General features: G+C 42.0%; 1 protein-coding gene across 44 annotated transcripts in view; it reads right to left on the bottom strand.

The window, feature by feature from the left end:
* Positions 1 to 24,162, bottom strand: part of Tcf4 (transcription factor 4) — a 344,539-nt gene that overhangs the window by 123,277 nt on the left and 197,100 nt on the right. For 26 of the 44 annotated variants that reach the window (XM_017317857.2, XM_030250374.1, XM_030250384.1 and 23 more), the window contains 2 exons: positions 528 to 657; positions 7 to 56 (listed from right to left, as the gene is read on the bottom strand). In XM_017317857.2, coding sequence (XP_017173346.1) covers positions 7 to 56; positions 528 to 657 — 180 coding nt within the window. Of the gene's footprint in view, positions 1 to 6; positions 57 to 527; positions 658 to 1,455; positions 1,726 to 24,162 lie in introns of those variants that run through there. The other 18 variants (XM_017317854.2, XM_030250376.1, XM_030250375.1 and 15 more) reach the window with 3 other exon arrangements.

The following is a 24,162-nucleotide window of genomic DNA, read 5'->3' as shown; positions in this document are numbered from 1 at the left end:
ACTTACTGAAGACGGCAAACCCGGAGGAACTTTTCGGACTTTCTTTGTCTGTACCTCTGAAAGATAACGAAGAAGCCGTGAGTTCCCACGGGCCCAATTCTCCAAACGAAAAGATGTCAAACCAGGATCTTACAGAGCTTAGAGCGGACTTTCTTTAATCGACATCCCAAGTAGCTCCAGCAACTATCTCCCCTTTCATGCTACCACAGAGAAAATGGCACTTTGCTGGTGAAAAGGAAGAGACAGGATCTACCTTGCGACTACTTTGTGTTTTTAAACACAGGTTTCTTGTGTGTGCAGTCAAGTGACACATGCCAAAATAATCAAACATTTAAAAAAGTTATGGTGCTGTGTAAATGGGTACCATATCCCCTGGGGGAATAGGAGAGGCATCAAGCTGAGGACTGGCTCAAATATTTTGGGATGGAGGTGGGGGGGTGTCCTTTGGGCCAAAGTAGGGGTAGTGTAGCATTTTTTTAAGTGAACTTAATAAAGACTCCATGCATTCAAACAGAAGAGGACCTTACCCATGGCACTACTGTGAAGAGGCCTCCGGCGGGCATTATTGCTTGAATACTGATAGTACTGGGAGCCAGGTTTGGTGGGCGAAAGGGTTCCTGGATTGCCCATATCCATGTCCCCTCCGAGGAGACTCTGCTAGAAGGAGAAAAGCAAAAGAAAACAAACATAGGCCTTAAAATTTTTTGCATTTACCACCTCGCACCTGATTGTGAGCAGAGCAATACAGAAACCAGCATTTGCTGAGCCAAGACAATTAAGAAAACAACTGCCAAAAAGGCTAAAGCTCCGGAGAAGCTACCATCAAACTGGGTTTTCTCAACTCTTTACTTTAAAGAAGGTAGATGGTACCCCCTTAAACCAAATCTATTTTTAAAAAGCATTTTAGATGATTAAGAAAAAAAAAACAAACAAACTTTCATTTCATAAGAAAGCGTCATTTCTCTAAGATGGATGTCTTCCTTCTCCATACTTAGGCTCCGGTCTGGGAACTATTCAGACCTGTGTTTTGACAGGACCAACCTGAATCTCATTTTTTGAACACATACGGTGTTCCCAGCTGCACACACTGGGCGACAGTGTGGGCAGTCCACTTCCTATGGGACACATCCTGACCACCGAGGACTTTACAAGGCTCGCGCAGAGCACAGAATGCCAGATGAGTGCAGAAGAAATTCAAATCCCAGGGCAAACTTTCAATGTGATAGCAAAAGGAGGGATTCTCTACAAACGGGGGAAAAAATCCGGGAAGCTCTCCTGAAGACTACCAGAAACTGAAACAAATCCCCTGCGGAGTCAACGTTTACCTGAACACTAGAACATTCCCACAACATCATCAAGTTGTCACGGTGTGAAAAATTGCTAAGCTTTTGAAAAATGATGACATAAGACAGATTACATAATATTGCATTTCCTAAAAGCTACATAGGAACTTACCCACAATACACAAACCGCCTGATTATACTCTGCATTGGACACATTGTTCTTTAAATTATTCTGATAGGCAATAAAACAAGTGTAGATAGTACCATTTATATTAAGGACAAATTTGCTATTTAATAAAGAAATTTTAAAATTAAGTACTAAAAATCTAACTTTATCGTTACTTGTAATCAACTTTTACTGACTGAACTAATTACTGTCCTTGATAAAGTACAGAACGTGTTTTCCCTAATCTAAATTCTAATCACCATGTCACTCACAACAGACTTAGGGATGCTTCACTAACACACTATTCACATGCAAAATACTCTAAATAGGCCAATTATGACTCTGCCCCTGTTCCCTGGTTAACCCGCTGAGAACTGAAAAATTTCACAAGGCAGTCACCACCTAAAACAAAGGGTCCTTGTTTTAAATTAAGACAGTCTTTTTGATTCCTAAATAGCTCAACAAAGTGGCATGTCTTCCAGTGCAAGCAGTTGGTCAAATATGACCCATAAGCTGGGAAATAAAAGTGCAAAGCTCTCCTAGCTACCACTATATAGATAAATATTATACAGAGAGCTGACCATGGTGGGGTTTCTGTGCTATTGGTGAACACTATGTAACAGGATAATCAGCCATTGGCATGCCTATCTTTGCTGCTTCAAGCTTACAACATGTTCAGGGATACACAATAAACATCACTTTCAAAAAAAAAAAAAAAAAAAAGAAAGAAAGAAAAAAAAAAGGAAAAGAAAGACTGAAGAAGAGATTCTAGGAGTGAAAACATATTTCTGAGTAGCCAGTTATCAGTTCTCTGCTAGCATTTTGGTGTCAGCGACTAAGGATGAAAATTGGGTCATTTGCCAGATAAAAAAATCTAAAATGAGCACACTCAGCTATTGCCTCTCTCGAAGATGCAGAAATATTAACATGGGCAAGCTAAAGCACCACACACAATACGACCAACTTTTCCAGGGATTGGGGGTTTAGAGGTCCAACCTCAAACGTTTTAAAAATCATTTTAGGTATTCAAATATTGAGAATCTCAACCTGAAATTCCACTTGAGAAATTCTTATTGACCAAAATCTACATTTATTTGTACATTAATCCAAGATTTTTTTTTTTCAAAATCTCCACTGATTAAAGTGTGAATGGTATGAAGTCACTGCCTCTCCATAAATTGGTAAATCTACAACTGAGTCTTCATTTTATTAGGAAAGGAGTTTGAAGACAATAATATATTGTTGTTATTGACTATTTTCCAGTATGCTGAGCCTCCTGCATTCTAGGCAAAGGATCTACTGTGAAGTTACCTCATTCACAGCCTATGAAGTCAGACTAGCTTGGTATCTGCCAATAGTGCTGGCACTGTATTGGCCATCATTACTATTATTTCTCCCTTTTTCTCTCCACCCCACCCCCAAAATATATAAAATCCTCCAGAAAGGGTTGATTAAATATTCCCAAATGTTAACTTTTCTTTTCCCTGGGTCTAGCCATGGGTTGATTCCTGTTGGTCCTGGTAGTAAAGGTTTCAGTCCCAGAAAAAGACATTTATATAGTAGGCAAATATAAAAAACAAATGAGAGAGCTGACCCGGGTTTTAGTAGCATTCACAATAGAGCTGTGAAAGAAAGATAATCATAGCCCAGCTAACTGCCTGTGGCTGACCTCCTTGTTGTGGATTTCAAAGAAAGTCTTCCTGTGCACCAGTCAAGCAAAGCAGCATCCAATTTGTCTATGCAGCCACATGAGCTATGTGGGTCCCAGGACCAAAAGCCACAGAACACTTCCCACTAAGGACTCCTGGCAGTCTCACCCTCCCCACCCAGCCCCCCCCCCCCCACCAAAGCACACTCCTGCTTCTTTCTTTTCGATCTGTTTGTGTCCTTGGCTTTTCCACTTGGACAATGGAACATTCTTCTAAAGAAACAAAAGCAAACATTTCCTCAAACTTAAAGGGCCCTAATCACCCCCACGGGGAAAACGAAGATAAAAATATATGTGCTCTCATTGTAGCGTTTACTTGTAAAATGAACAATGGCTATTTACTATTGTTTGGTCTTTATGTCAGACGCCTAACCCTCTGTGGCAGTGAGAGAGATTAAAAATCATTTCCATTGCTGAAATGAAACACTTGGGTACATGAATGTTTAAGAGTCAATGACATGTGATTGGGGCAAATTAAATAAAAAGTACACATAAAAGATAAGGCATTCATCTGTTTGTAAAATTGCCTCCAAGTATGTAGAGCTTTGAAAATCAAACTTAGGTTTCATGGAAGTTAAGTTTCAAAGCTGCCTACTCTCAAAATGGGCAAACACATCCTTGCCTGAAATAAGATTAGAAAAGTTCTAGGGTCCTGTTTGGTTGGTTGGTTGGTTGCTTTGGTTTGTCCGATTTTGGCTTTTGGTTTTTGTTCTTTAACACTGGGCCACTTTGTGTTCTACGGTTCTTTTGGGTCCACAGTACTTAGCTCCTCCAGTCAGCCTGGAAACACTGGAAGTGACATAAGGTGCCTCATACAGGCAACCCGTACAACTTAAAGGCATACTTGTAAGCCTGCTTAACTGTTTACATGTGAGGGGACAAGCCGTTCCCCTTCTTCCGGTCCAACGAGAAACAGTTTCAAGCCTTAGAATACATACCAAAGAATAGAACGTACTCACTTTGTTCAGTAAGAGTAAAGGTTTGGAGACCCCACACACCAGCAAAGAGCCATGCCTCACATAGCCATTCATACATGGAAGTCAGGATTCTGGGAGGGTCGAGTCAATCAAATGGTTGTTCCTTTCATAGCATTGTGAACTTGCAGACTCACCCTAGCATCAGCAGAGCCCCGCCCTTATTCCACGTACTGGGAGCTCACTGCCTTCATTCCTTGACCAACTACCAAGCAGTGCCTAGGCAGCGAAGGATGTAAACCACGAATTAAGCTTGGGAAACAGAAGCGGCCTATATCTCAAATTAGATTTATAACTGAATGGTAATCAAAAATAGAAATAACTGTTCCAAGCTTAAATTATCAACTCCCCCCCCCCCTTAAACTAAAATCATCTTGCTTCAAAATATTAATCCATTTCAGTCAGCACTTTAAGTGTAATGGGTGGGTGATTCATTTCTAAAAAGGAAGATTATATTTACCCTTAATTATAGAGATGAGTGAGATCAGAGAGCTATGCACACTGGTTTGGGGCATATGATTAATTTATCTAATAGGGGAATGGCCTTGAATTTCAGAGGTGGGACCTGGGAAAGCCAACAGAGGGGTGGGGTGGGGGGTTAAGAGACCTCTGAGGGAAAAATGTGCCCCTCATTTTCAGGCGTTCTCTGCTTTTGCGTCATTCCCATTACGTTGTGATCTGATATCAGACACAACATCTTGGGGGAGGCTACCGGAGCACAGAGAGAAGCAGGCTCAGATGAAACCAGATTAAGCCCCTTTTCTGAACTTTTGCCAAGTGCGCGCGAGTCTAATTCGTGTTTGGGTATTCTAGCACTCACACAGCTGCGAGTCTATTCTTTCATCACAGGCCCAAGTGATGTATGGTGGCTTTGTATGGCGAGCTGACTCCATACAGGCTTGGGTTTGTTATCGGAATATGGAAATCAAATTCAGCACGGCTATCAAACTTATGAATGTTGGATATCCAGATAGGTACCTAATAGACTTTGCGAGCATTGGGTACAAAATAGACGTGGAGAGAAATTACAAAGTAGATGTATTTAAAACATTGATCGCAGCTGAGGTTTTATCTACCCGGCTTAATTCTGCACAGAATTAGGTTTTCAAAGACAACTGCTGAACAAGATTCCTAACAGCCATGGGGAAGTTTTTGCAAATCCCTATCGAATAGCCGCTGCTGAATTTGCCATTTTGACCACAGAAGGGCCATTGCTGACTTACTTAGTAGCAGGAGGGGGCCATAATTTTGCTGCTGTTCGCACTTACTCGGCAACTAGAATATATCTTGCACCGAAGGGCAATGAAGAACACAGTAATTCCACCTGTCCACTTTCGAACTTCAAAGCTCACGGCTGAAGGTCAGACCTTGGACAGCCTTTATCCCTGATCCCTGAAGGTGCAGAAAGACACTGTTGAGGCCGCTAACTTTGATGTTTGTCCTGGGCTTGGTTTCAGCAAAAGAAAACTTGAAAAAGGAAAAAAAAAAAAAAAAGGAAAGATGGGATGGCAGAGATAACCCCAGGCTGAGACGGCTGCTGGGTGGTAGAGAAAAAATACAAATTATGGAGGTTATACCTTTGCAAGTAGTTTCTTGTAAGAAATTCTAGACATCCCAAGAAATAAACTATATTAAATGTATGCTGCACATTGTGTCTCATAGGAAATCAGAAATAAAACCCAAGCTAGGCCTAGTGAGGCAGTCGTGTTGTCTCAGGTATTTGGGAGGCTGAGATAAAAGGGTTGTGAAAGTTGGGGCGGGTAGGGGCTCCAAGGCCAGCAAGGGTGACTTAGCAAGATCCTGTCTCAAAATCAAAATAAAAATAAAATAAATAAAAAAGAGCTGGTGATATAGCTCGGTGGTAGAGCAGTTCCCTAGACTATGCAAGGCAACAGGCTCAACCCTTACTATATATAATAAATGAAGGAAGGGAAGAGGAAGGAAGGAGGAAAAGCAGGAGAGAGGGAAGAGAGGAGGGAGGGAGGGAGGGACGATGATTGACTCAAGCACAGTATGAAAAAAGGACCAGAGAGTTTGGCACAGAACAGGAGCTCAGAGGCATAGAGACTGACTGAGTACAAGTACCCTCACCTCCTCTGTAAGACGGACTAGTAAGTGGCTTATCAGAGTTATTAGGACTAGAAATGTCCCCCATATGTAAAATGTCCAGTAGAGCCAGTGCCCATCACACACTTCAGTGACCTCCCTGGGCCCAATCTTATCCTCTCCCTTTTCAAATGCCCAGTTGTGGGCTTTTCCTGGCTGCGTATTGGATACTCTTTTCTTCTTCCTTTTTCTTCTTCTAACATGATATAAACAAACAAACAAACTTCTGGGTTTTTGGTTGGGCATTTGCATAATTCCCAAAGAATCCAAGTAACCTTGAACAAATTACTCATTTTAGCAGATTAGATTTCACCAAACATTTCGAAATTCGACTACATTGTCTTTCCTTGTAAAGAAACAAAACACCTTATATTTAAATGTTATAATGCCATACAAAGGTTGCTATGGTAACTGTAACTTAATGTATCATGAGGTAATAGTGAAGTAAAAATCCATGCATTTTTTAATGGAAATTACAACTGCACAGGGATTGATGAGATATATACATCCACCTATTTGATTATTTCTCTAATGAAAGAACAACAACAACAACCCATTATTTATTGTATATACTAAACTGAGTGTTTGGTAAAAATACATCCTGGAAGCGGGGGCCATGTAATACATATTAAAAAGAGGATTAATTTGGTTGTTGGGAGGAAAAAAAATTACCAAAACAACCAGTAATTTAGAATAAAAATATGACTTGAAAATTCCTATGTAGAGCATGCAGAAATTAACAAAACTACTTTCTTGTCCATTAAAACTCTCAGGTTGGGTCAGGAAGTTCATTTACTTTATAACTTTATATAAAACCACCAAAGAGCAGTACAAGCAGTATTTGCCTTGAACTGCTCTTCACTAGCACTAGTGTACCAAAGTAAAACAGGGACACTGCCATGACATGGAAGCATACAAAGGAATTAGCACCAGTCCTGTAAAGACATGGCTCTAATAGACACGCTGAAAACCTTACTTGACCACCACCATCCTGTAAAGACATGGCTCTAATAGACACGCTGAAACCCTCACTTGACCACCACCAGTCCTATAAAAACATGGCTCTAATAGACATGCTGAAACCCTCACTTGACCACCACCAGTCCTGTAAAGACATGGCTCTAATAGACATGCTGAAACCCTCACTTGACCACCACCAGTCCTGTAAAGACATGGCTCTAATAGACATGCTGAAACCCTCACTTGACCACCACCAGTCCTATAAAGACATGGCTCTAATAGACATGCTGAAACCCTCACTTGACCACCACCAGTCCTATAAAGACATGGCTCTAATAGACATGCTGAAAACCTCACTTGACCACGTTGCTACTTAAGTAAAATAAAAGACTGTCAGTCTGTCACATGTCAATCTTTGGCATACTGGATGGGGAGAATTCAAATCCAAGGTTATTGTAAAAAATGTTTGCCTCTCTGGGCAAGGATATAGAAAATCCATTCTTATGGCACTAGCCTCTCGGGGAATGGGGTACATGGGATAAGATCTCCTTCCTGAACCTTGGCAGGGGGCTCTATTCTAGTCTCATGGCCAATCTGCAAGCTGCCCCTATTGTAGAGCAGCAATAAGATCCCCACCTGTGTAGAGGGTGATGAGATCATTCTACTCCACGGGGAAATTGGGACTATCCAGCACAATAGCAAATGCCTAATGAAGTCTTCAAATCATCCCGAAACCCTTTCTTCTGAATAACTGCCCTTCCAAAACTACACACAACCTCTCACTCTATGTGCATTAACTCTTTGCTACCAAACATCCCCTCTTTCCTGCATGTGTGGGTGATCAGAAAGAAATGTGGGGCGTGATATACATGTCAGAATAGGAAATTACTTAAGTTATTCAATGATTGACTCCCTATAGTGCCTAACATAGAGACCTACAGCAGAACAGACCACAGGAGAGGGGAAACACAGACAGCAAGGAGAGGCAGGGCTATAAACACTAAAGTAAGTGAATAACTGTTTCGTGGGTCAACTCCAGGTGTGTGTGTGTGTGTGTGTGTGTGTGTGTGTGTGTGTGTGAGAGAGAGAGAGAGAGAGAGAGAGAGAGAGAAAGCGAGCACAAATCTGTTCCTTTGCTCATTCCTACTGGTATTGCTGCTAATAATACTAACCACAGCCAGAGACAAATACAGATCCTTTGGATAGTAACGTGGCCGATACTGTAGCCTCCAATGTACAGATGGGGACATTTAGAGTGCTATTCCACATGGCTAGCGAGCACTGAGGCCTGTTTGACTTGAAACCGACACTTATGCTTGCCCTTTATGCCCTATTTCTGTGTTCTTTCTGCCCCAAGTCCCTCATCACTAGTTGGAGCTATGAACTTCCACTACTTAGGAAGTACCTCTCGTCTTCCTGCAGAGGGATCATCTAATACAGCAGCATCCATCAGGGCTACAAGTGAACGGTACCAAGCCCCAGGTAACCTGGATATGAAATCATAGTGGGTGTGAGGTTCGTCTGGGACATGATAGTACGATCACACCCACGGTGAGAATTACTGAGATGCTGGGGGAAAGCTTAGAAACTTGTCGTCTGTGATTTCTCACTACAGACTGTGTGGTCCCTCAAGGCAGAAAGTGAGCTCCCTTGTCTCTGTGACCTTGGCATCTGGCACAGTGGGTCCTGGTACATTGTGTGCCAAAAGTGAATGTCAACTGATTAAGTTAACTAATTAGCCAGGGAGTGCGCTTACAGGATTTCAGCTGTTATTGTTATGAACATATTCTCTATCCCATGCCAGTGGACACACAGTCCCTAAACATCCACTTGTGGTATCATCCTAAAATTCTTCTCCTCCCACATCAGATGAGCTTCACTCAAAAGCAAATATGGTTCCTGATGGACAAAGGTCTCATGGAATATTTTCTGCAAAACCTGCCCCTGTTTTCTGGTTATCAATCCAGTCCACCTAAGAAGAGGCGAAGAATCAGAATTGGTAATGTGCATGAAGAAATTAGTTGTGTGCGTTACCAAATCCCTCCTATGGTTATTGGCCTTTATTTTCTTACACGATTCATATAATGAAAATGGATACAGTTCCTGAAACAGGTATGTAGTTGTTGGATAGTCCACTGGTTACAATAAAAGGGCCAGGTTCTCGAGAAAGAACCTGGTAGCAGGGGAAATGTAGGCATCACCTTGCTGGATTCCTACAGCAGAACAGACCACCAGAGAGAGAGGACTACAGACAGCACGGAGAAGCAGTGCTTGAGAAGGCTTCCTTTGTCACATTCTGAGACAGTCTCTTTACACAGCCCTGGCCAGCCTTGAACTCACAGAAATCATCTTGCCTCTGCTGCCTAAACACTGAGATTAAGGGAATGAGCCAGCACACCTGACTCGTGGCATCTTTTAAAGAGAATGGTTCCTCTGAGGAACACAGCATAGGAAACAGTCTGGGAGAATTTGAGGTGGCTAGCAAAGAAATGGCTCTCCTTGGGTTGCTCTAATATCTTAGATACCTAGGCTTTGGGTTCTACTTTATCGACTACTGAAATCAAGTTGGCTTAGAGAGAAGTGAAGCCAGAGAAATGGCTAGAGCAGACTTTGGAAACAAATGGGATCACCATGGAAACCTGAGACAAAGTTCTGAAGCATTTCTTCATGTGAGGTAAAGGCATCTTGTTCTCTTCAGACCACATGGGCCCTTCCTAGAGTGCTGAAACATCCCACAAAAAAAAAAAGGCCTCTGAAACTCAAAGCTGAGTCCATTTCCTCAAGTACAAAACCCTTCTGAGCTCACAAACTTTCAACCTCACTGCATTCCCTAGGCCAGTTTACTCCTAATGCATCTTCCAGATTTCCCTTTACAGTCGGCCAGCTACACTCAGCCTTTGCTATGTGCCCGCTGCTGTCGTGGGCCACGAGTAAACAGAACACTCAGGTGATGGCCATTCCTTAAGGTGGCCTCAGCACAATGAGTCTGTATTTTCCCAACCACCGGCCTTAATCCCCACTTCTTCAGCTTAGCTTTACAAGAGTTGAGTCCTTGAGTCTCCTCAAAGGACCGGTCTTTCTACTCTATGTTAAATAAACTGTGGAGACGAGAGTCAAACATCACCTCCTTGGAAATTTTTTTTCTCGGGACCCTTAAGTCACTTGTCCTCCCCTGGGCCCTAGCACCATTCCCTTATCACAGAGCCTTGGGATTTCAGACAGATGTAGGGAGACTTCTCAGTAACGAACATGCCACTCTATCAACGATGCCAGTCCTGCGGTGAGCAGCAAATATCCACACAGAACTCACTGTAGCTCAAGCTCTGTTGGCTAGAGTAACCCACTTAATTTTCGAGACGCCTTGAGGGGAATCTTACTAATCCCACTTTACAGATGAGGTGGCCTGGGGTAGAAGGAAGTTAACTACCCACCCAAGATTACTTGAAAACTATTTGAAAAACCAATGAACAACCAAATTGTGTCATTTTGCTGACGGTAATTACGCCTCTTGGATTCATGCCGCTCCTGGTAATATCGCATCTGAAATTTTCAACAATTACCTCCCGCTCATCTTTAAATCATAGGCTCAGGAGCCTTCCCTTCTCCTCACTTCACTCTCCATCACCAGCAGCAAGCTTCAGTGTGAACAATTCGCAGCCATGCATTTCACTCTCCGGTTCTGAGTCCCAGCGACCTCCCTATGAAAACTCCACAAAGAACTCGCTGGCTCCATGGAAGAATTGCTTAGTGAAGAAACTCCAACCTGTTGTGCCGTTTACCCAGCACAACCTTCTGCGCACAACCTTCTGAGCAGCCCTTAGAGTGATGAGAAAGGTGATACAAAAACAACCAACAACCAGAAACTTTACAAAGTTAGAATAAGACACGAGTTTTAAGAGTTCTTGGAGGAGCTGTAGAGCATTTGCACATATAAATGTTTTCTCTCTCTCCCTGAGGATGTAGGACAGGTATATTTTTATTGCCTGTTCACATAACACCTCATTATAAATATATTTAGATATTGAGCATGTGGGAGTGACTTGATGAACTAGTTCGCATGCCAGTTGAGCAAAATCCACGAAACGATCCTGTGGAACACACACTTCCAAAGGGCAGAAAGAATTTGGGGTATCAATTTTTCAAAGAAACAAACACTTGGAACTTTTCACACAAAACATTCCCCAGAAAGGGACTTGCGTAGAACTTAAGCTGCCACCTCAGAGTGCCTCAGTTCAGACCGAAGCAAAGCCAGATGAACTTAAAACACGGGAAAGGAGACGACGGTGGAAGAATGCAGACTCAAAAGTTTCCTGACGTGCATCGGAAATATTAATGGTTAGCTAGACATCCGTGCACACACACAGGCATACATGCCTGCACACACCAGGACACACTACTTGACTATTTATTTCCTTTGCAGAACCCAGGGCTTGTGCGTGCAAGGCAAGCACTCTACTTTAATGACGCACTTCAAGCTTCTGCATTTTGAGATAGAATGTCATTTTCCCAGGCTAGCCCTGAGCTCTGTGATCCCAGGCAGCCATTGAACCTGCAGTCCTCCTGCCTCTGACTCTCAGGTAGATAAGATTACAAGTCTGTGTTCCCGGGCTCCACCTTCTAGACTCATTTTGAAACACAAGAGCAAAATGTTTACATTTGTTTTCCATCAATGGATTCTGTCCTCATTTACAATATTTGGGGCACATTAAGGGCTAGAACTAACAGATATACATAGAGATGTCCACGTTTGGGTGCCCTTTTTGTGGTAGCTCACTTCCTTAATGGCTACACCTACCATATTTGGACATCGTCTACAATTGCACTGGGTAAGTATCCTCCAGGCTGTGGGATGAGGGTGGTTTGGGACCACAATGGCAGAACACACAGGCAAAGGGGAATCTTCCTTCCTGCGTAATAGTAAACCTCTTGGGAAACTGTCTATCTTTCAACTTACCCAGGCTCTGATAGGTCAAGGCCGTTTCAGATGTAAACTCTGTATTTCCTCATTCTCTTTGGTCAAATAAATGGAATTTATGTGATGGACTTAAAAGCTGTTTGTGATATTTGGTTATTTATTATTTTTTAAGTTGAGTATATGTTCATTCGTTAACCAGAAGGTCCACAGTCTCGCTGCCTTACTTCTGAGATCCTTGGAGCTCAGGTAACTGCTTGTAGTTTTGTGATTACACATGACCCAATAGGAAAGCATGCTTGTTTGCCTTTTATCTTATGACGTATGACTAGTCACAAGATTAGCTGTGGAAATAACATCTATTTAATTCTTAGATACTGCCTAAAACTCTGCTGGGGGGGAAGTGCCCAGTACATACTGTTTGCATGTGTCACATTAACCTCTCAAAATATATGTACTTCTGAAATTCTGAATAACTATGGTCCAATGATTCTAAGGAAGGCAGTGTACTCTATGAAAGTTCCTCCCCCCTCCCCCCGAAATGCTAAGCCAGCCCAGAGCTACTCAGTTTCTGACATCAGAAGAGATCAGGCACATTCAGAATGATATGGCCACATATAAAACTCCTTCTCCTGCATTGAGGGACATCACAATAACGATCTTTTGATTATTTTGAAATGTGCACACACCTAGATATCTACAGAACACTCCTCATGACTCGCTCAAGATAACTGCACAGATTTGAACTTGTGTGTTTATTTATGGAAGCCTAGGTCTCCCACACAGACAGAGCCGGCCGGCCTTGACGTTGGCCTTGTTGGTTTGCTAGAGAATCTTCGTTCTCAAGATTACTAATCCTATCTTTTTACGCTTAGGTATTTGGATTTTAGAGCTACTTAGATAGATAATGTTTCCCGCTTCTTATTATATGTAAGCACACTGTAGCTGTCTTCAGACACTCCAGAAGAGGGAGTTAGATCTCCTTATGGATGGTTGTGAGCCACCATGTGGTTGCTGGGATTTGAACTCAGGACCTTCAAAAGAGTGGTCGGGTGCTCTTACCCGCTGAGCCATCTCACTAGCTGTTTCATGCTTCCTGAAGGAAGATCTAGACACTCAAAGGCAAAATGGGTCAACCATCTGCATTTCATTCATATGACATGAGGCAGACACCCACCTCCACCAGAACCCACTGAACGCTGTGCCGGGCAAAGTTCACTCCGCATTTGAAACCAAGGTTCCCTATAAATTTCCAGTCTGCAGCTCTGAAACTGTCAAAGCAACCAGGGGCAAACCATCTTGCACACACACAGTGTGTGTCTGTGTGTGTGTGTGTGTGTGTGTGTGTGTGTGTGTGTAGGTTTGTTTACTATTAGACAGGCTCTAACTGAGCTCACACAAACCTTGCTACCCTTTTTCCTTCGGCTAACTCACATACACTTGCCACTATTTCTTTACCTGGATTGCCAATACTGGGTGAAGGAGTTGAGGAAGTGATAGTGCGTCAGGAAGCCCTGCACGGTGCAATCAAGATCCAGGCTCCTATTGTCTGGTGGAAGCTCTGCTCTCCTCCTGTCCTTAGGAGCAGGCCTCACAAGCAGTCATTTCTTTAGTAAGCTCAGGATTGGGTTCTGGGCCTAGCTCCCTGTGCAGATTCATGGATATGCAAGATAAATATGTCAGTGAAGTTTAATCACTCACCTCTTCTTGGGAGACAGGGTAGATCTGAGTACCTTACATGTTCAAGAAGGCTACTTGTAAAATACAAAGAAAAACTAGAAGCGCCTGTAAGAGGCATGACATACTCATACCTATTTATAGGGCAGAGCATTATTAAATTACTCTGTGAGTCTTACAACCTCCGGGGAAGCAATCTAAGCGAGAGATGACAGGAAGTGTCTACAATGGAGGGATAGACGGCAGAGAAACTCACAGAACAATCTAGGCATCTTGAAAATTAGAACTCAGATACTGTTTGTAGCTGGACATAGATGCAAAGCTACAGACAGGGGAGGGTGGAAGGGATGGAGGTAGAGAGTGAGGGCAGGACTGGTCAATAACACTCTATTCCCAGAACTCAGGAAACGAAGGACTGAGAAATCAACAGCCCATGGGCAGCTAAAGCTACAGAAGTACCGTGAGTGGGAAGTCGTTTGTAGTGACAATTCTGGAATTTTGGCTTTCTTAAATTAAAAAAAAAAAAAAAAAAAGAAAGAAAGAAAGAAAAAAGAAATATTCTAAGAATATTTTTTTCATTTTAATCCCAGGTGTCTGAGATATGGGGCTGTTTTAGCTGACTATGGTTTGCCTCGTGCTCTAACAGAGGCATGGTTTAGTCGGCTGCAGACAGTTTCTGTGATTGTGTGAGGTTTGGAATTCTGGGAACTTTTCAGAAGGTAGAGAAAGGCTAGGATTCTGAAAGGCAGGGTTGGTGGACATTCACTGGGATTGGTTGACGTTTGTTAGACCTCAAAGAAAAAACAAGAGAAGGAAACAAGATAAAAGAAATTAGGTCCACAGATCTCTCTTTCCCCTCTATCCTTCTTTCTCTCCTATCTAGTGATAGGGGTGAAATGTAGTGGGGAGGCTGGAATAAAAGGGCAGAACAAAGAACCCACCAAGTAGCAAAGGCCAGCTACACTCACTTATAAAAATAAATTAAGGAAGGGAAGGAGGCGCTACTTAGATTTTCTTCCCTTCTTTTTTTGGGGGGAGGGTGTTAGGGGGCCAACTTGACCCAAAATTACCTTGGAAGAGGGAATCTCGGTTGAGGAAATTGCCCCCATCAGATCTGCCTTTGACTATGTCTGTGGGGCATTTTCTTGATTAAAGATTAATAGAGGAGAGCCCAGTTCACGTGGGTGCCACTCCTGGGCAGCTAGCCCTGGGTAGTACGAGAAAAGAAGCTGAGCGAACTGGGGAGAGCAAGCCAGTAAGCTGCACTCGTCCATGGTCTCAAAAGTCTGCCTGGGTCTCCCGCAACGATGGAATGAACCTGTAAGATGGAAATATTCCCTTTCCTCCCCAAGTTGGTGTTCGTCGGTATTTATCAAAGTAAGAGAAGAGCAAACCAGAACAGAAATCAATCAGTCAAATCCACAAAGTCAGACAAGACACAAGGAAATTATCCTAGCCTTAATATTAAAGGAGGTAGGTTGTGGACTTTCCAAAGATCAAAGAGAGGCAAAGCCCAAGGGCAACCGTCCAAATGCTCCACGGGACAAACGCCATTCCTTTCCTGTTGCTGCTTTGTTTTAGTTTGGGATATTTGTTTTGTTTTTCTGTGACTGTGTAGCTTAGACCAACCTTGACCTCATAATCCTCTTACTCTCACAAGATGGGTTAACAGGTGAAAGCCACTGTGCCCAGAGACAAAAGACATTTGTCAGGCAGCTGGAGAAAGTTCTGGGGTACTCAGGAAGAATCCCTGAGAGCCTTGCCAGCTTTGGCTATGGCACTATGGATGTGTTAAGCAATGGGGTAGATTATTTGTTAGAGATGCTATTTATTTATAGTATCTATAGTCAGAGACACTATGTGTTTATACATAAAATGATATGCTGCCTACAATCTCCTTTAAAACACTTGAAAAAACATCAAGTGGGTAGGATGATGCTGAGGAAGACGGAGCAAATGTTGTCATCTGTTGAAACTGAAGGATGGAGACATGGTTTTACACATTAACACTGATTTTTTTTTTTTTTTTTTTTTTTTTTGTATTTGAAACCTTCCAAATAAAAATATTTGGAGACAAACATATCTATGAAGCAAGTTCTGCTCATTTTCAGACTGAAGAAGGTATTAAAGCTCAGAGCACATGTTCAATACTGGCTGTGAAGTTCAGAGTCCCCCAAGATTTATATTCCGTTCCACTCCCTATAGAATAGAATTTTACAAATTGGCAGAAAGGCAAAGTCTCCAGACACTGTAGACTAAAGGTCAAACAGATGGTCAGGGAAGGAACTAGAAGTCCCCGCTGATCTGGGGCTCCATCACAGAAAGCCCCATTGCTCCTGTACCACAATGCTCCTTCCTCTGAAATCCAAAGGCAGAGATGGCTGAGTCTTGAGAGAAGGTGACATGGTGGGTTCCTCCTAAAACAGCACGCATGCCCCACACGCACACAGGGAAGCAGCGAGTCCTCCCTTTTAGTTTATGCCAATTTCCCACCTGTGCAGGTGCTCCCCAGGAAATCCAGAAATCCAGAAATACTCTAATTTTGGCATTAGCGTAAAAAAATTGGTGGTGGTGGTGGGGGGGGGGGGTTGCAAACAGCAGCTGGATTTTTTTTTAAACTGACATAAATAAAAATGTATTCATTAAATGTTTATGAAAGTCAAAACTCAGCCGCTCACTAAACTGGGTTATTTGGCTACGGCTCAAACATCAGCTTGTCAATCTGTAGAAAAGAGCTGTGTGCTTTTAGCTCGCAATTAAAAAGTGAACATCAAAGGTCTAGCACACATCCTGCAATGGATCAAAGCAGAGCTGCTGCCTCCTCCCCTGAGCTCATGTCTCATCCTACCGACCCTTCACAGAGGAGAAAGAGCTTGCCAAGCAGGGTGCCCCATGACTCAAGAGGACACTCATCCATGCGAGCACATGCTGACCTCCCCCACAACCCCAGAACTACATTAGGATGAGCAATCAAGCCACAAAACCAAAACTAGCTTTCATGGGCTTGCTTACTAAGTATCCAGTGCAAAACCAGCCATTCCAACTGAAGCATTGTCCCTGAAGGGAATATTTAGAAGTCAGAGAGCTGATGGGAAAAGATAGGGGGGATGGGTATAGGGAGCCTGCTTGCCATGCTAGCATGTGGACCTGCACTCTGTCCTCAGCACCCAAGCACAAATTCCGGTGTGATGATGTGTCCTTGTCGACCCCAGCTCTGAGGGGTGGAGACACAAGTGGATCTGTGGCCTTGCTAGTCAGCCAGCCCCTGACCACAATGGAAGGCTTTGTCTCAGCAAAATAAGGTAGAAGGCTCCTGAGAAATGACACCCAAAACATGCACACACATATGTGAATGCACATGTGTACACACACACACATAGGAGACAGGCTCATCCACAGATTTAAAAAAAAAAAGTCTTACAATTCTCAGAAGAACCAGATCAAAGTTACATGAGTCATACAGACTGCTCACTAAAGGCCAGTTGAAAAGTCAGGACATATTGAACACAGACAGAAGGAAGGGCGCAAGAATTTCTAGTGAAACCAAGAGTGTTTACAAATGATTTGAAATGCTTCGTAATGTGATGGATTTGAACGGAGGAGTTTGTTTTCCAATGACCTGTGCTTCAAATTGACATTGGGATATTCCCTGCCCTGGTTCAAGCTATATTGATACCAAATTTATAAACTACATAAAAAGACAGTATTCATTTCCTCCTGTATGGGAGCCCAGCTCTTCTGTTGTGGTTGATGTTTTGAGAGAATTTTATTTCAGTTCAACCCTGGCCATTTCCTGTTCCTGAAACCCTCCTCAGGAAGGCATCTTGTCAGTCGCACCTTCTTTGGTTTTGACATGAGGACTCTGTAGGGAAAGGAAATTCTGAAAGCAAGAAAGATTTTGAAAGGACAGATTAAAATATTCACAACAAGGCAACTAAAGAAAAAAAAATCACTAAAACAGAGGTTTGCCTCCTGGTGGAAATAGGAAACTAGAGAGCTGGGAGTTCTTGAACATTCACTCCTCTTAGCCTTGGCAATCTCATGTGTAGACACCACAAGTGGTATTATGTAAAAAGGGTGAGAATATAGAAGACACATACATACAACCTTCACTGCACTATAAAGTTTCTAAGAGGTATCATAGGTGCAACAATGCTACAGGGTTAAACGTGATTCATGAGTTATGTTAAAAGATGATGAGGGGGAAAAAAGAGCCGAATTCAGCCATGTCACCATTCCTGGCTGAAAAGATTCATGGAGCTGACGTGGCAGAGTCAATAATCAAGGAGATCTGATACAGTGTACAGAGGAACTGATGGGTAAGCCAGGGCAGAAGAAGGTAGAGGGGAAGGCTATGGCTTTGGCGCTCAGATTTTACACGGAGCCAGAGAACATTCAAAGTGGTGGTCAAACAAATGCAATTTAGAAGGAGAATAAAAAGAGAGAGAATTTTAAAAATGTATACCCTCACATTTCTGAATTACATAAGGATATAAAACTCAGAAATGAAGGTTATGCTATTCCCTGCCCAAAGAAAGGCACCATACACAAAACTTTGAATTACAGGACAAGGAAACTATGGAGTCCAGGGTCTAGGTGATTGTTCGTGCATTTTAAATATCAAGAATGAAATACTGATGTTAGCACCACGGGGAAAGGGACACAGGGAGACTGGGTATCACAAAGTGTGCCATGGAACATGCAGAGACGGCTCAGCACTAAAGATGCTTGCCTTGACCATGCTCACCTGAGTTTGTTATCAGGAAACCAAAAAGAAAACTGACAACCCCACATTGTACAACCTAACACACTTCAATATAGATAACAGACAGACAGACAGACACAGACACACACACAGAGGATAGATAGATAGATAGATAGATGTGATTCAATGTTTAAATAAGCTTTATAAGTATGCTAAAATTTGTTACCTTGCTCAGGAATGACATAGAAACTATTCAATTCTGTACTTAGTAGAAGTGGATAATTGTCATTTCATCAGTTAAACATGAGAATAATCTTCACGAAGAATATGTCATTGCCATGCCAATCAAACAAAAGAAAAAAATTTAAGTCAGCAAAATATGAAAATATGAAATGTAATCAAGCCAAGGAAAAGAAGGAATTCAGACCAAACTTGGGAAGTGTGAAATCTCATGTGGTAAATCCGCTAGATTTTCATGGCTGTCCATAGCATATGCTCATTTTGTCTGTTTATTCTCAAGTCAGGGCAGCGTTCACAACGAGCCAGGTCATGAGAAGGGAAAGCAGAGTGCTGTATAGGACAGACCATCAAGATCAACAGACAGAAAATGTGAAAACGAAAGGTAAGAAACATGTATAAAATAAAGTCAACAAAAAGAAAAAAAAATGTTTAAGTTGAAAGCCAATTCAAGGCAAAAGGAATGAAAGAAGAAAATGTCTTACATTCATGATAAAATGTAACTCCTTCACATTCTTTGCTTTGTTTTTGCGCTCTCTCTCTCTCTCTCTCTCTCTCTCTCTCTCTCTCTCTCTCTCACACACACACACACACACACACACACACACACATACACACACACACACACACACACACACAGGTTTAACAGCCCTGGCTGCCCTAGAACTCACTTTGTAGACCAGGCTGGCCTTGAATTCATAGAGATCCACTCACCTCTACCTCCGAGTGCTGGGATTAAAGGTATGCACCACCACTGCCCAGCCACAATTTATTTTGCTTTCATAACCTTATAAGAATTTATGACATATCTTTGAGATATATGTAATAAACAGGTACTTTTATTAGAAGCAGAGGCCAGCCTGGTCTATACAGTGTGTTCCAGGTCAGCCAAGGCTGTAGAGTGAGACCCTGTCTCAAAACAAATAAACAGATGCAAGTATATGGCAGACTAATAGATCCACAGGAATTCCTCTCAGAAAGTCAAACCCAACTGACAGGCAATAGGTAAGACATTGCTTCAAATAGGGTAAATGGATTTTGCACGCTTTTCAGCTATATATGTATAATGTTCTCTAAAATCATGAATGCATTAAACCACAAGGGAAATTAACTAAATCTCTCCTGGGAGGAAAGTTCTATGTCATTTCCCCACCAGAAATATGATCAAATATGAAAAGCAAAACTATAGCTGCACTACTACTATGACAAACATTTTATTACAAGTGAAAATATTAAAGTCTTTTAATAACTCTTGGGTTACAAAGACATTTAAGAATAATATTTAGGAGACTAGAGAAGGGTGGAAGAGATGGCTCAGTCAGTAAAAGGACTGATAACCCAAGTTGCACTCCCTGAACCCATATGGGGAAAGAGAGGGAGCTCCCACATGCAGGCTTCCCCCTAACTTCCATATGTACACAGCCAAATACATACATGCACACATATGTATGCTACATATATTAGTATATGTAAAAATAAAATTAAAAGAACTAGACTTGCAATATGAAAAGCTAAAGAAAGGATCAATGTACTAAGGATAAATATGAAGAATAGGACATCCAAAAGAACTTGAACACACATAGATTATCAATAATATCAAAGTTTCTTTTAAAAGCCCATACAAAACATATACAACTGTGGCTAGTGTAAGAGAAAGAAAGAGCCAAAAAGAGTTGAAATGCATCAACAGTATTTAAAAGATAACTCTATAAAAATTTTAGACATAGAACTGGGAATCTTTAATATAAGTGAGCAATATGCATAATTTTGTGTAGATGACTATAAGGCTGTAAATTGGACATTTCATAGAAAGATACAGATTCAGTTCGAACACACCAATTCATCCTGAGAAGAGATGACGGTAGGGAAGTTGTCCCAATCTACTAGAAGCAACAACAGGAAACAAGTTAAGGATGAATCATTGTGCGGAAGTTCCTGAGCCAGCAGAAGGCAGACATGATATCCATTCCAGCGCTCTCGTGTACTGCAGTGCCTCAGAAATGTAATATTCAAAAAGCGTGGAAATATACTACCTGTGGCTATACCATCAGTAATTTCCCCCTAGAAAATCTCAAACAAATAAGCAAACCCCAGAAGCTAGAAAGTTCTGTGCTGTGATAGCAACAAAAACAACACACAGGAAGAGAGAGAGACTTTTTGTTCATCAGCTAACTAATTAAAAACAGAAATGGAAATAATAGTGAACAAGATACCTTCCAGGATCTCACAATGCCTTTTAACCTAAAACACAGCGTGTAGGCTTCCCCATGAAAACACTAAACCTAATTTTATTATAGACACTAGAGAAATCAGATGTTCAAATGTCCATCTCATGATCAGTACTTCTTTGAGGATAATCTTGGCAGGGATTTATATGTTCTAGCTTTCTATTAAAGTCATGGGTAAGTTGTCTAGAGGAGGCTTACATAGAGAAGAGCTGGCACCAAGCTGTAGGCATTAGAAACCTATGAAATAGAAAGTCATGTGTTTTCAGAGTTGGCCACAGACCAGCTCTTACGAGATCTCATCCACCTTCTCATCCATCCTTCCTAATGGTTTGACTTCCCACAATAGTTTGATTGATCCATAGGATCCTACTCATTTGGTGAGACTGACAATATGGCAGTGTAGAGAGAGATGCTGGTGAGAAGTTAATCCCCTGTTCTGTTTGAGTTTAGAAGAAACAAAGGTGGTAAGGGGGCGGGGCTTCCATTTACCTCATACAAACAGCTACTTAAGCATGCTACATAAAGTTTTCATGGAGCCTAGAGAGACCTCAAAACCTCTGTTTGTGCCCCAGGAAAAGTCTTCAAGCCCCACCTGTTAAAACTGTCCAGAGGGGAGGACCCAACGATGCCCTTTTAAGGAGAAACTTCATTTTCTGTGTGATACTGGATAGCCATAAAAGCAAGTCAGTTAGTGCTTCTATTAATTTAACCCAGGACAAGCCCGTATGTATTGGATACTATTTTACGACACTTACACCGGGACTTTGCGGCAGGGTGCCCAACCCTGGCAACCATTAGCCACTTAGGAGTTCCAGGAGAGCTATTTTGCTTCTTCCTTTTATTATACCTTATTAAAAAAAAAAGGCAAACTAACTTTTTATTAATATATATTAACGTGACAGTGTGGCTTTCATTTAATGTATTAAGAGAGATGTGTTGCTTTTAATATGTTTTCTTTTAATATGCTATATTCTTTTCATATTTTTCTTTTAATATGAAAACAGGCTTTGGAGACTTCAAAAACCAAGGAAGCCCACATTCTCAGCCTGACTGTTCAGAAACAAATTAATGTTACAAAGAGTTATGAGCTGAACCAAAATGAAAAGTTTTACTAAGAACACATGATCACTCTATAGGTTTCCCAACAGTGCACTATTCAGTTAGAGCCCACGGCAGTCCACCTAAACCCAAAGACGTGTTTCAACCCAGCTCCCCAGCCATTGATTTTACAGTAATGGCCAAAGCTTATTGGATATACTTCATTGCTTAACATACTCCTGTGTCTTTCAGACATGATATCTTTAATATTTGCCCAAAACTTTCCCAAAAGAAAGATATATCGTTACTTGAGAAGATGTTAACAGTATTATTTTGTTGTTTTGATTTTTTTTTTTTTGAGACAGGGTTTCTCTGAGTCCTGGCTGTCCTGGAGTCACTCTGTAAACCAGGCTGGCTTTGAACTCAGAGAGATCTGTCTGCCTCTGCCTCATGAGTCCTGGGGTTAAGGAGGAGAGCCACCACATCGGCTTGTTAGCACTACTATTTGGGTAAAGTGTTCGCCATGGTTAAAAGATTTAATCTTTGCATAATCTTATACATAAAGGAGAGCCACTAATATCAACAAGACTGGGGCTCAAAAGGTGTGTGTCACTTTTTCGTGGCCGTGAGCTTCACTTGGTGATGCAGAGAAGGACCTGAAAGGCCGCATCTATCTCCTCTGCCCAGGACATACTTTTTGCCTCATTTCTATACAGATGTGGGGTGGACAGAGAGAATTGTGGCTTAACTGGCATATGCAAGCCTGTCTCCACACACAGTACGCAGAAATCGCTATTATCTGCTTTTGAAGAGTGTTGTTAGCTCAGCAGTGACTGAATGAGCACTTAGTCCATGTGAGGTTCTAGATGTGACTCTTAGCACCAAAACAGAAGGTGAAAAATAAAACTTTGTGACTGAGTACAGTGACACACATTTTTTTTTGCCTTTTAAAAGATAACTTATTTAATATTATTTTTGTGCATTTGGTGTGAGGGTATCAGATTCCATAGACTTGCAGTTAGAGACAGTTACAAACTGCCATGTGGGTATTAGAAATTGAACCCAGATCCTCTGGAGTAGCAGCCAGTGCTCCCCAACACTAAGCCATCTCTCCAGCTCTGTGACACACACTTCTAAGTCCAGCATTCAACAGCCTGAAGCAGACGATCATTTCTTACAGGCCTACCATCTCTTCACCTATCCTTTAAACAAAGGACAGTATGCTGACAAATCGGTACTTAAACTTAAAAATATTTCATCAATATTTAATAATTAATTTTTTATGATGAAAGCATGTTTTATAGTCTTAGTCTGTCTTGTTTTAAAGATACCAGTAAAATCAAAACTTGCTTTGTCAAAGTGATAAGATGGGTCTGGGGAAAGGGCTCCAGCATCATTTAGCATCCGTACCAGTACCTGGGCAGACAGGGTTTATGGTCAGCCCGGTATTGGTGCGACCTGCAACCTGTGAACTTACTGCTTAGCATTCTTCACAGGCTTAACCAGGAAAAAGCAAGTATCTAGTGTTATCACTATACCATAACCTGTGGTCCATTATAAACCAGGAGGGGCAAGGCCAGCTCCCGAGAAACTGGACAGTGGGGCGTGAGGAAAGCATAAAGTTCATTCAGGAACACTGCAAAGGAGGCCAACCCTGTGCCTACCTCCATGTGCGCGTGTGCAGCTTGGAGACTGCACTAAGGGGCTGACAAGGCGCTTTATGCTTAACCCTATTTTTATTATTTTTCAACTACTTCTCTATGACACGTGGCGTTCATAGGTAAGGATGTTAAAAATGGGCATCAGTATGAACTGGACCCAGAGTAAACCTGGCAGCCAGGACCTACCTAGTCCACCTCGGCCTGTTCGTACTTGAGATGTAAAGTTGACAGAGATGATCTTCAACTGTGAGCCAACTCTAAAACAACGGGGAAAGAAACTGTCTACTCCAAATGACTCCTTGACATGGCTGACTAATAGTGGATTTGGTGAGGAGAGTTCCCATTCAAAAAGCGGCGAAGGCCTTGATCATCTTTGAAAGGAGCTATCTGGCATTTCTGATGAGGTGGGACCCAAATAATTCTCCTGAGACAGATGATACAAGGCTGGCAGTGAAACTCACAGCCTCAGCATCAGAACATTACTCTCACACCACATCGGCATGCCTC

Source organism: Mus musculus, chromosome 18 (genome assembly GCF_000001635.26).
Source record: "Mus musculus strain C57BL/6J chromosome 18, GRCm38.p6 C57BL/6J".
Taxonomy (NCBI): Eukaryota; Metazoa; Chordata; class Mammalia; order Rodentia; family Muridae; genus Mus; species Mus musculus.
This window is presented reverse-complemented; position numbering and strand designations above follow the sequence as displayed.